This window comes from Bufo bufo, chromosome 2 (assembly GCF_905171765.1).
Source record: "Bufo bufo chromosome 2, aBufBuf1.1, whole genome shotgun sequence".
NCBI classification, from domain to species: domain Eukaryota; kingdom Metazoa; phylum Chordata; class Amphibia; order Anura; family Bufonidae; genus Bufo; species Bufo bufo.
In genome coordinates, this window is record NC_053390.1 from 393,203,794 (window position 1) to 393,217,859 (window position 14,066).

General features: G+C 39.8%; 1 protein-coding gene across 1 annotated transcript in view; it reads left to right on the forward strand.

Annotated features, from left to right (window-relative positions):
• SLC24A2 (solute carrier family 24 member 2) overlaps positions 1–14,066 on the forward strand; it is a 330,968-nt gene that overhangs the window by 123,187 nt on the left and 193,715 nt on the right. The window contains exon 4 of the mRNA XM_040417225.1: positions 11,411–11,519. Coding sequence (XP_040273159.1) covers positions 11,411–11,519 — 109 coding nt within the window. The remainder of the gene's footprint in view (positions 1–11,410; positions 11,520–14,066) is intronic.

Genomic DNA, 14,066 nt, shown 5'->3' on the forward strand with positions numbered 1-14,066 from the left:
AGCTCCCTCCCTCTCCCATCGGGGGGCTGCTGTGCCTTTGCAGCCCCCCGATGGGAGAGGGAGAGAGCCCCCAGAGAGCCCCCCTCAGCCCTGTGCTTACCCTTCCCCGTCTGCGCAGTTCTGAGAAGACGGGGAAGGTTCCCATGGCAACAGGACGCCTCTCAGGCGTCCTGCTGTCCATGGTGCTGAACAGATCTGTGCTAAAAGCATAGATCTGTTCAGTGTAAGTAAAATACAGTACAGAACAATATATATTGTACTGTACTGTATTATACAGACATCAAACCCACTGGATCTTCAAGAACCAAGTGGGTCTGGGTCAAAAAAAAAGTGAAAAAAAGTGAAAAAAAAGTAAAAATCAAAAAACACATTTATCACTGATTAAAAATGAAAAATATAAAATTCCCTACACATGTTTGGTATCGCCGCGTCCGTAACGACCTGATCTATAAAACGGTTATGTTACTTTACCCGAACGGTGAACGCCATAAAAATAAAAAATAAAAAACTAGGATGAAATTGAAATTTTGCCCACCTTACTTCCCAAAAAAGGTAATAAAAGTGATCAAAAAAGTCACATGTACGCCAAAATAGATGCCAATCAAACCGTCATTTCATCCCGCAAAAAATGAGACCCTACTTAAGATAATCGCCCAAAAACTGAAAAAACTATGGCTCTTAGACTATGGAGACACTAAAACATTTTTTTTGTTTTAAAAATGAAATCATTGTGTAAAACTTACATAAATAAAAAAAATAGTATACATATTAGGTATCGCCGCGTCCGTATCGACCGGCTCTATAAAAATATCACATGATCTAACCCCTCAGATGACCACCGTAAAAAAATTAAAATAAAAACGGTGTAAAAAAAGCCATTTTTTGTCATCTTACGTCACAAAAAGTGTAATAGCAAGCAATCAAAAAGTCATATGCACCCCAAAATAGATGCCAATCAAACCGTCATTTCATCCCGCAAAAAATGAGACCCTACTTAAGATAATCGCCCAAAAACTGAAAAAACTATGGCTCTTAGACTATGGAGACACTAAAACATTTTTTTTGTTTTAAAAATGAAATCATTGTGTAAAACTTACATAAATAAAAAAAATAGTATACATATTAGGTATCGCCGCGTCCGTGACAACCTGCTCTATAAAATTACCACATGATCTAACCTGTCAGATGAATGTTGTCAATAACAAAAAATAAAAACGTGCCAAAAAATCTATTTCTTGTTACCTTGCCGCACAAAAAGTGTAATATAGAGCAACCAAAAATCATATGTACCCTAAACTAGTACCAACAAAACTGCCACCCTATCCCGTAGTTTCTAAAATGGGGTCACTTTTTTGGAGTTTCTACTCTAGGGGTGCATCAGGGGGGCTTCAAATGGGACATGGTGTAAAAAAAAACTGTCCAGCAAAATCTGCCTTCCAAAAACCGTATGGCGTTCCTTTCCTTCTGCGCCCTGCCGTGTGCCCGTACAGCAGTTTACGACCACATATGGGGTGTTTCTGTAAACTACAGAATCAGGGCCATAAATAATGAGTTTTGTTTGGCTGTTAACCCTTGCTTTGTAACTGGAAAAAAAATATTAAAATGGAAAATCTGCCAAAAAAGTGAAATTTTGAAATTGTATCTCTATTTTCCATTAAATCTTGTGCAACACCTAAAGGGTTAACAAAGTTTGTAAAATCAGTTTTGAATACCTTGAGGGGTGTAGTTTCTTAGATGGGGTCACTTTTATGGAGTTTCTACTCCAGGGGTGCATCAGGGGGGCTTCAAATGGGACATGGTGCCAAAAAAACAGTCCAGCAAAATCAGCCCTCCAAAAACCAAACGGCGCACCTTTCACTCTACAGTAGTTTACGGCCACATATGGGGTGTTTCTGTAAACAGCAGAGTCAGGGCAATAAAGATACAGTCTTGTTTGGCTGTTAACCCTTGCTTTGTTAGTGGAAAAAATGGGTTAAAATGGAAAATTAGGCAAAAAAATGAAATTCTCAAATTTCATCGCCATTTGCCAATAACTCCTGTGCAACACCTAAAGGGTTAACGATGTATGTAAAATCAGTTTTGAATAGCTTGAGGGGTGTAGTTTCTTAGATGGGGTCACTTTTAGGGAGTTTCTCCTCTAGGGGTGCATCAGGGGGCTTCAAATGGGACATGGTGTAAATAAACCAGTCCATAAAAATCAGCCCTCCAAAAACCATACGGCGCACCTTTCACTCTACGCCCCGCTGTGTGGCCGTACAGTAGTTTACGGCCACATATTGGGTGTTTCTGTAAACGGCAGAGTCAGGGCAATAAAGATACAGTCTTGTTTGGCTGTTAACCCTTGATTTGTTAGTGGAAAAAATGGGTTAAAATGAAAAATTAGACTAAAAAATTAAATTCTCAAATTTCCTCCCCATTTGCCAATAACTCTTGTGCAACACCTAAAGGGTTAACAACGTATGCAAAATCAGTTTTGAATACCTTGAGGGGTGTAGTTTCTTAGATGGGGTCATTTTTGGGTGGTTTCTATAATGTAAGCCTCGCAAAGTGACTTGAGACCTGAACTGGTCCCTAAAAATTGAGTTTTTGTAAATTTCTGAAAAATTTCAAGATTTGCTTCTAAACTTCTAAGCCTTATAACATCCCCAAAAAATAAAATATCATTCCCAAATCAATTCTAACAAGAAGTAGACATATGGGGAATGTAAAGTCATCACAATTTTTTGGGGTATTACTATGTATTACAGAAGTAGAGAAACTGAAACTTTGAAATTTGCAAATTTTTCCAAATTTTTTGTTAAATTAGGTATTTTTTGGTGCAAAAAAAATACTTTTTTTGACTTCATTTTACCAGTGTCATGAAGTACAATATGTGACGAAAAAACAATCTCAGAACGGCCTGGATAAGTCAAAGCGTTTTAAAGTTATCAGCACTTAAAGGGACTCTGGTCAGATTTTCAAAAAATGGCCTGGTCCTAAGGTGTAAAAAGGCTGTGTCCTTAAGGGGTTAAGGCAGTGTATCAGTGTTGTCTGATATGTTCTTATTAGGCTTGAGCTAATCAACCTTCGGCTCTAAGATTTTATTATTATCATTTATTATTAAAGCGCCATTAATTATATTACGCTGTACATATGAAAAGGGGTATTTATACATAATACAGACAATTGCACTAAGCATGAACAAGATTAATTACAAACTGGTACAGAAGGGGAAAGGGCCCTTCCCGTGAGGGCTTACAATCTACATGGTATGGGAGAAGGACACAGTAGGAGAGGGTAAAGCTGGTCATGGCGGTATAGCAGCAGCAAGGTCACTGATTGTCGGCTTGTCTGAAGAGGTGGATTTTAAGATGTTTCTTTTGAAGGATTCCACTGTAGTTAAGAGTCTGATATGTTGGAGTAGCAAGTTCCAGAGAATGGGGGATGCTCGGGATAAATTTTAAAGGCACTTGTGGGAAGAGGTGATAAGAGGAGAGCAGAGAAGGAGATCTTGTGAGGATCGGAGATTACGTGTGGAGATGTATCTGGAAAGTAGCTCAGAGATGTATCGAGGAGACAGGTTGTGGACTGCTTTATACGTATTTGTTAGAATTTTGAACTGAATTCGCTAGGCAATGGGGAGCCAGTGAAGGGATTGGCAGAGGGGAGAGGCAGATGAGCAATGGGGTGAAAGGTGGATTAGTTGGGCAACAGAGTTGAGGATAGATTGGAGGGGTGCTAGAGTGCTAGATGGAAGGCCACTAGGAGGATGTTGCAGTAGTCTAGGCGGGAGATGATGAGGGCATGTACAAGCATTTTTGCAGACTCATGGTTGAGGAATGCTCAGATGCTGAAGATATCTTTGAGTTGGAGGTGGCAGGTGGTGTAAAGGGCAAGACGGACAAGAATAGGACATGTTCTATTATTTTTGCGGAGCAACAAATGCGGACAGCATCTTTTGCAGCCCCATTGAAGTGAATGGATCCGCATCCAAGCCGCGGAAAATGCGACTCGGACCCAAACAATTCCAGTGTGCATGAGCATATTGTGTAAAACTGAAATAAAATAAAAAAAATGGACATATTAGATATCACCACGGCCAGAACGAGTGGCTCTACAAAAATATCACCTGACCTTCCCCCCCTGAACGCTGTAAAAAAAAAAACTCTCCCAAAAAAGTGTAATATTGAACGATCAAAAAATCTTATGTACCCAAAACATAGTACCAATAAAAACATCAACTCTTCCCAGAAAAAATGAGCTCTTACACAAGACGATTGGCAGAAAAAAAATTGGGCTTTCAGAAAATTGAGACATTTTTCAAAAATGCTTTATTATGTAAAACTGAAACAAAATGATAAAAATAAAAATATTTGCGTCCGTAACGACCTGCTCTATAAAAATAACACATGACCTATTCTGTCAGATGAACGCCTTAAAAAAACAAAAATATAAAAACGTTGCCAGAACAGCCTTTTTCTGGTTATCTCACCTCACAAAAAGTGTAATATTGAGCAATCAAAAATCATATACTGATACATTACCAAAATAGTACCAATAAAACTGTCACCTTATCCCATAGTTTCCACAGTGGGATCACTTTTTGGCAGTTTCTATTGTAGGGGTGCATCAGGAGGTCTTCAATTGCGACATGGCAACTTAAAATTATCCCAGCGAAATCTGTCCTCCAATATCCATATGTAGCTCTTTCCTTCTGCGCCCTGCTGTGTGCCCACACAGCAGTTTACGACCAAATGTTGGGAGTTTCTGTAAACCGCGGGATCAGGATAATAAATTATTGAGTTTTGTTTTGCCTTTCAGGAAAAAATGGATGATATTTAAAAATGTCTTCTCTATTTTCCTTTAGTTCTTGTGGAACACAGAAAGGGTTAATAAAGTTTGTAAAATCTAATTTGAATAACTTGAGGGGTGTAGTTTCTAAAATGGGGTATTATATGGGTAGTTTCTATTTCCGTGTTTTTGGCCCTATAAGACACACCGGCCAATAAGACGCACCTTTTAGAGGAGTACAATAGGAAAAAAATATTTTTCATTAGATCTCAGATCAGACCACCAATCAGACCCCCAATGTTAAACAGACCTCAGCATACAGCCCCAATCAGACCCCCAATGTTAATAAGATCCTCAATCAGACCTCAGATCAACCCCCCAGCCTCATGTATGAATCCTGTAGCCCCCAGCCTCATGTATGAATCCTGTAGCCCCCAGCCTCATGTATGAATCCTGTAGCCCCCAGCCTTATGTATGCAGCCTTCAGCCATCAGCCTCATGTATGCAGCCATCAGCCTCATGTATGCAGCCTGCAGCCATCAGCCTCATGTATGCAGCCCCCAGCCTCAGATCAGATAAAATAAAAAATCCACTTGCCTCTTCTGCTCCGTACACCGCCGCTCCTCACCTTCAGCGCTACTCCTGCTCTTCCTGCCTCCAGCTGCGCTGCGACGCGATGAGCACAGCGCGAGGTCACAGAGCGCCCTCACGCTGTGCACAGAGCCTTCACCGCTTCCTGGTCCTCCGGTACTAACAAGTGCTTCCATAATGGGGGGGGGGGGAAGTGCGTCTTATGGGGCAAAAATACGGTATGTAAGCCCCTGTGACTTAATAACTGAATTGGTCCTTTAAAGCCACATTCACACATCAGTGTTTTGGCCAGTGATTTCCATCAGTGATTATGAGCCAAAACCAGGAGTGGAGACTCCACAGACATACGGTATGAGGGAAAGATCTGCATCTGTTCTGTGTTTAGAGCTACACCTGTTTTGACTGACAATCACTGATGGAAATCACTGACCAAATAACTAATGTGTGAATGAGGCATAAAAAGTGGGTTTTGGAAATTTTATTTTCTTTTTTTTCTTTTTAATTATATCTTTTTATTTTCAAAAGTATAAAGATGTACAATCTTCCATTTCGATATTACAAAACAATAATACATCTTCTCATCTAATATTAAATTTCCCTCTTATTACATTTTTGAAAATTGAATCTAAAATTGTACTCCATCTAACATCCCCAAAAAATAAAATGCCATTTACAAAATGATGCCAATATAAAGTATACATATGGAAAATAGCTATGTTATAAGGGATCGCTATCTTAAAAGCAGAGAAATTGAGATTTTTAAAATTGCTAATTTTTCAAAATTTTTGGTAAATTTTTGATTTTTTTTATAAATAAAGGTGAAATAGATTTATTCAAATTTACCACTGTCATGAAGTAGAATGCCTCAGGAGAAAACTATCTCAGAATGGTTTAGATAAGTAAAAGCGTTCCATTATATTAGTTATTACCACATAAAGTGACACCGAGATTTCTTAAATTTGTCCTGGTCCTTAAAGGTCACCTGTCATCAACTTTATGCTGCCCATATAATGGCAGCATAAAGTAGAGACCGGTGAGTTGATTTCAGCTGTCTGTCATTTCAAAGTTAAAAGTAAGTGATTGCCAGAACCAACATCACAATCATTGAAAAGAGTCACGGCCACCTGAGAAGAGTCATGGTTATTCATAAATTCCTGCCTTCCCTGCCCACCTGCTGATGATTCACAGTCTTCTGCCTAGTTTTCTCCCTTTCTCTCTAGGAGAGAACTGCCAATCATCAGCAGATGGGCGGGTAGAGCAGGAGATTAGGAATAACCATGACTCTTCTCAAGTAGACTTGACTCTTTTCAAGGCCCAGGCTGCAATGATTATGATGCTGGTTCTCAGCAACCACTTGCCATTGTAGCCCTTTTGCCTTACACAGGCATCGGGGCGTGCCAGCTACGGAATCCCAGGAGATCCAGCCTGAGGTAGACATATTAAGTATCGCCGCATCCGTATCGAACGGCTCTATAAAAATACCAAATGACCTAACCCCTCAGATGAACACCGTCAAATAAATGAAATAAAAACTGTGCTAAAAAAAAACTTTTTTTTGTCACCTTACATCACTAAACGTGCAACACCAAGTGATCAAAAAGGTGTGTGCCCCCAAAAATAGTACCAATCTAACAGTCACCTTGCTCTATAAAAATAGCACATGATTTAACCTGTCAGATGAACATTGTAAATAACAAAAAATAAAAACGGTGCCAAAACAGCTATTTTCTGTTACCTTGCCTCACAAAAAGTGTAATATAGAGCAACCAAAAATAATATGTACCCTAAAATAGTACCAACAAAACTGCCACCTTATCCCGTAGTTTCCAAAATGGGGTAATTTTTTTGGAGTTTCTACTCTAGGGGTGCATCAGGGGTCTTCAAATGTGACATGGCAGCTTAAAATTATCCCAGTGAAATCTGCTTTCCAAAAACCATATGGCTTTCCTTTCCTTCTGCACAATGCCATGTGCCTGTATAGCAGTTTACTACCACATAAGGAGTGTTTCTTTAAACTACAGAATCAGGGAAATGAATATTGAGTTTTGTTTGGCTGTTAACCCTTGTTTTGTTAGTGGAAAAAATTGATTAAAAAAGAAAATCTGCCAAAGAAGTGAAATTCTCTCCATTTTCCAATAACTCTTGAGGAACAACTAAAGGGTTAACAAAGTTTGTAAAATCAGTTTTGAATACGTTGAGGGGTTTAGTTTCTAAAATGGGGTCATTTTTGGTGGTTTCTATTATGTAAGCCTCACAAAGTGACTTCAGACCTGAACTAGTCCTTAAAAAGTGGGTTTTGGAAATTTTCGGAAAAATTTCAAGATTTGCTTCTAAACTTCTAAGCCTTCTAACGTCCCCAAAAAATAAAACCACATTCACAAAATGATCCAAACATGAAGTAGACATATGGGGTATGTAAAGTAATAACTATTTTTGGAGTTATTACTATCTATTATAAATATGTGACGAGAAAACAGTCTCAGAATGGCCCAGATAAGTAAGAGCATTTTAAAGTTATCACCACATAAAGTGACACATGTCAGATTTGCTAAAAATGGCCTGGTCCTTAAGGTGAAAAATGTCTGGGTCCTTAAGGTGTTAAGGTGAAAAATGTCCTAAAGGGGTTAATAAACTTTTGTTTTGGCTTCCTTTAGTGTTTGCCTTTTCTGCGAACACTGGAGATGTTTAGGGGTTCTCCTGATCATGACTCGGTTGTGATATATTCAGGGGTTCTAGTAACCCCTGAACATTATGCCATGAGTTTCACTTTTTGAACTGAATTAATTAAATAAATGAACTGTTTGATAAAAGGGATGTCCCGATACCATTTTTTTAAGACCGAGTACGAGTACCGATACTTTTATTTAAGTCTCACCGATACCAATTACTGATACCAATTATGGTGTGGTAATGTTTTTACTTCAAATTTAATTTAGTCTTAGGGAAGATTTATCAAACTTTGTGAAAAGAAATAGCGGCGCAGTTGCTGATAGCAATAAAAAAAATTAAAGCTGGAATTTGGTTGCTATGGACCACTGCTTTACTTTTCCTTTGTACAAGGGTTAATAAATTAATAAATGGGCATATAACAGTGCTTGCCAACCAATGTTCCTCCAGCTGTTGCAAAACTACAACTCCCAGCATGCCTGCACAGCTTTTGGCTGTGCGGGCATGCTGGGGAGGTGTAGTTTTGCAACAGCTGGAGGCACACTGGTTGGGGATCACTATTATATGCCCATTGCCCCTCCACCACCACCTTATTTTATTATTCACTGTTTGTCTGTTTTAACATGAAATGGAGAGAAATTAACTGGATTTCTTCTCCATTTCATGCATCATACCCACCTGGCCTGATGTAATCCTTCCCATGCAGATGCACAGAGTACAGCCACGTGACCTCTCCGATATTCTTTACTTCATTACATATTTCCGGCATAAATCTGTGACAACCCCTTTAATGGCCAGCATAATGAAGTCGACTGAGTAGTCACAGACTGTATGAGTGCTCCCAGTCTGGTAGATCCTTGGTGACAACCACAGCAGCCAGCATCACAGCAGTCACAGGGGTTGTCACCCACTTTCCATGAAGTTCTCAATGCCAGCTCCTCCCACTTCTGCTCTGGATGGCTCTGCTTATGAGAGGCGGCCATATTGGCTGTCACACAGCTTTCTCAGAATCAGATGTGGCTGGCAAACATAAGAACGGACTGCAGTACCTGGGCTCCGGCAGCTCCTGCCATCTCTCCACCTCCGGCCCAGCTTCTTGCAGTCCCCTGAGGATAATATCCAGAACCCCAGCCAGAGGCGGCCTCCTCCTGCCACTGCCGAGCCAGCACGTCCCCAGGTGTATAATATCCGCTGCCATCCCCACGCTGATCAGCTGGGAGCAGCGCCACCGCCGACCGGAAGAGAAGATGGGACACGCCGCTGCAGCCGCCGCCCGGAAGAAGATGGGACACGCCTCCGCCATCGCTGATCTGGGCCATGAGGTATCGGCTGTGGTATCGGCGACATTTGCACGAGTACAAGTACTCGTGCAAATGTCCGGTATCGGCACCGATACTGGTATCGGTATCGGGACATCCCTATTTGATAATATTCTAATTTATTGAGATGTGTGTGTGTATATATACACTCACCTAAAGAATTATTAGCAACACCTGTTCTATTTTTCATTAATGCAATTATCTAGTCAACCAATCACATGGCATTTGCTTCAATGCATTTAGGGAGGTGGTCCTGGTCAAGACAATCTCCTGAACTCCAAACTGAATGTCAGAATGGGAAAGAAAGGTGATTTAAGCAATTTTGAGCGTGGCATGGTTGTTGGTGCCAGACGGGCCGGTCTGAGTATTTCACAATCTGCTCAGTTACTGGGATTTTCACGCACAACCATTTCTAGAGTTTACAAAGAATGGTGTGAAAAGGGAAAAATATCCAGTATGCGGCAGTCCTGTGGGCGAAAATGCCTTGTGGATGCTAGAGGTCAGAGGAGAATGGGCCGACTGATTCAAGTTGATAGAAGAGCAACGTTGACTGAAATAACCACTTGTTACAACCGAGGTATGCAGCAAAGCATTTGTGAAGCCATAACACGCACAACCTTGAGGCAGGTGGGCTACAACAGCAGAAGACCCCACCGGGTACCACTCATCCCCACTACAAATAGGAAAAAGAGGCTACAATTTGCACGAGCTCACCAAAATTGGACTGTTGAAGACTGGAAAAATGTTGCCTGGTCTGATGACTCTCGATTTTTGTTGAAACATTCAAATGGTAGAGTCCGAATTTGGCGTAAACAGAATGAGAACATGTATCCATCATGCCTTGTTACCACTGTGCAGGCTGGTGGTGGTGGTGTAATGGTGTGGGGGATGTTTTCTGGGCACACTTTAGGCCCCTTAGTGCCAATTGGGCATCGTTAAAATGCCACGGGCTACCTGAGCATTGTTTGTCACCATGTCCATCCCTTCATGACCACCATGTACCCATCCTCTGATGGCTACTTCCAGCAGGATAATGCACCATGTCACAAAGCTCGAATCATTTCAAATTGGTTTCTTGAACATGACAATGAGTTCACTGTACTAAAATGGCCCCCACAGTCACCAGATCTCAACCCAATAGAGCATCTTTGGGATGTGGTGGAACTGGAGCTTCGTTCCCTGGATGTGCATCCCTCAAATCTCCATCAACTGCAAGATGCTATCCTATCAATATGGGCCAACATTTCTAAAGAATGCTATCAGCACCTTGTTGAATCAATGCCACGTAGAATTAAGGCAGTTCTGAAGGCAAAAGGGGGTCCAACACCGTATTAGTATGGTGTTCCTAATAATTCTTTAGGTGAGTGTGTATATATATATATATATATATATATATATATATATATATATATATTTAAAAAATTGTCACAATATTTATAACAGCTGGAGTGAGTACATTTGACTCCAGCTCTATCCAAAACTATCTAACACTCCGACTCCACACCTCCAACTCCACAGACCTGCTCTAAACAATGGAACTCCGGTCTGCAATAATTATACCACCTGAGAGGGAGGCTAACAGAGGGGAGTCCTGCACCTCTCATGCCAATGTTGCCCAAGTTGTCACATTGTCTACTGATGGGGAACCTCAACACACCCTTGATTGTGATAATTCCTTTATTTATACTCCCTTTTTTCATCAGCAGACAGTGAGTGACACTGGCATGAGAGTTGTGGGACTCAGGTTTTGAGCTTACCCCTGTTAGTCTGCCTCTAAGATGGAATGAGTATGCAGATTTGGAATTGGTATGCAAGCATAGTGCCTTAGTTCTACTGAGTTTTCTTTTTTTCTAGAGGGTTATCACAAACATTATAGTTAAATGACAAATAGCACTCTGTTAAAACTGTAGACCTAGATCTGAAACTGGTTCTTAATTCAAGATAATCTTCCCTCTCACCCCCTACAAATATTTGCAGAGCAGTGCAGAGGTTACAAATCATTCATAATTGTATTAATTGACAAAAAATTCCTATTTTCTATGTTTTCATTATTGTTTTTATAGACAAAACCAAGGTTACAGCGAGGTGGCAGCTCAGCATCACTGCATAACAGTCTGATGAGGAATAGTATCTTCCAGCTAATGATTCACACACTCGATCCTCTTTCTGAAGGTATGTCAGATTTATATGTATTGGCGTTGTTGCACAAGCTATTATTCATTGACAGCTATTTACAGTATATCTAAATATTGTTGGTTTGACTAATGAAATATTTTTAGCCAAAGTTAGGATTGGATCGTAAAGGAAGCTCTCAAATTTTTTATTAGGCATTCCAGGATGAGGCTCATAAGTATGACTCAAGAACAATGGGTGTGAATCTGGTTTAAAAGTAGTGAACTCTGTATGGTTGTAAATGCTATATATTATATAGTATATAGCTTTAAAACTGAAAATAATGTTTAAATTAAAATCTGGTATGAATTACTTTTCATAAAAGTAAAAAACAAGATGAGCAAATGTCAATCCGTTGCTGTTGAAGCCCCTTACACTGAGATTTTGGTTTACTATTTTTCACACTGTAAACTCTAAATTTGCTCTGTGGACATAAAACTACAGGAGTTTACAGTTAAAGATGATTTCTGGAATTGCGAAAACGTGATTTAGCTAACCAAAACATATTAGCTATTAGCATTAATGGCTATTTTATCTTAGTCTGAACAGGCAACTGGAAAATGTAAAAGCAGTAGTTTGTGTCTTGTCAAGCCATACTTTAACCCCTCAAAGGGTTTGTACCATCTCACCGCTTCCATGGCATGATGGGACAAAGCTCTGACCCTAGGTGGCCGGGCTTACGGAAACAGCTGGGTAGCCCTTCGCTCCACTGTTACCATATCTCCCATTACAGCGAATAGAAGCTCGCTGTGCACAGCAATGGGAGCTACGGAAACAGCAGGCCACCAGCTGCTTCCATAAGCCCAGCCACCTAGGGCCAGCTTCAAAGGGGTTATGCCATGACTGATGTAAAAAAAAAAAAAAATCAGACATCATATAGGACATGAAAACTTCTTTCTAACAAAGCTAGAACCAACACCGTATCTCACATGGAACCTGAGATCTCCCCATTAATTGCTCCAGTTGCTCTGCTAGATTAATTCTAGCTGGCAGCTCAGGCTGTATCCCTTCTCAGAGGGTGTGTCTTTTCTTAGGGGGCATGTCCTTTCTGCAGCAGCTCTTTCCCTGTAACTGCTACAGCTTCTAACAGAAGATATCGCTGGTGATAGCTGAAGATTTAAAGTGAGCGCATGCGACCACCAAAGTGAGGTGGACAAGAAAGTAGGAAAAGAACAAACATCAGGTGGTTTTGTACAGATACATTTTATTGAATCGCTCAGTGGCTATCCTAAATTTTTAATTACATGCAATCAGAAAAGTATTCACATCCAGGTGCTGGTGTGAAAAAAGTAGAATATTATTCATGGCACAACCCCTTCAAGGACCAGCCTATTTTGGGCATTCAGGACCAAGAGATTTTTTTGGATCCCAAGAGCCAAAGCCAGAGCTGTTTTTCCTTTGGCAAAGCCACATGATGGCTTTTTTTTTTTTTTTTTGTGGATTGATTTTTTTTTTTCATATTGCTACATATAGTATATGGTTAATTTGTTTATTGATTTTTGGGGGTGAAACAAAAAAAAAAAGCAATTCCACCAGTGTTTTAAAAAAAAATTGTATACCATGCGCTGTGTGGTATAAATAATGTGTTATTTGTATTCTATAGTTCAGTATGATTATAGAGATGTGAAATTTATATAGTTTTATTTATGTTTGAATACCTTTTCTGCATAAATTGTTTTATTGGAAAATTCATTTTTGGGCCGCTGCATTCTAAGAGCTATAATTTTTTATTTATAATTTTTTCAACTGACTTTCCACCATAGTCAGGTTTTGTCTCTGACATAAGCGTACAAAGATACTAGATGCCAAATGTACTTTTACAGACTGAAAAGCAAATATAACATATATATATTGGCTGGCTGAATCAACATTAAAAAGTTCAGGTAGATGTAGGGATTACAGATTTTGTTTTTTATTTAATAATTACAAAAACACATCTAATAAAGGCTGAGTTGACATCTGCGTCGACTTTTCCGATGTTCTGTCAGAAAAGCAGGAAAAAATTGTTCTGTTAAACAGATTGAATAACATATACAACAAACAGAACACCTCCTGTCTCTATCCGTTATTCATTGACTTGAATGTAAAAATAAAATGGAAAGCTCCATTCTGTCCCTTTTATTATTTTTGGAGTAAGTAAAAATATAACAGGACAAGTTGGCAACTAAAACTGATCATTTTTTCCTGTTTTTCTGTTCCTCTGATGGTACAGGAATAAATAATGGAAAATTCAACACAGATGTGCACTCAGTCTTACATACTGTAAATATAAAGTTATTAGGGCATGTTCAAACAGCAGATTTTCTACATCAAAATCTGCATCACCTTACATTCCTCTCCCACTGTATTTGATTGGAATCCGCTTTGTAGCTCATAAGTATGAATGAGCATGTCCATGCTTGCCACGGTTTCCATCTGGAAACTGCAGCAGATAGCCACGAATAGATTATCCTCACAGATTGGGCTAATCCATGGGTGGATTCTGTGGCAATGCGAGCTGCAAAACGTGTCAGGAATGCACGAGTCATTTCTGCTATAGGTTCCACA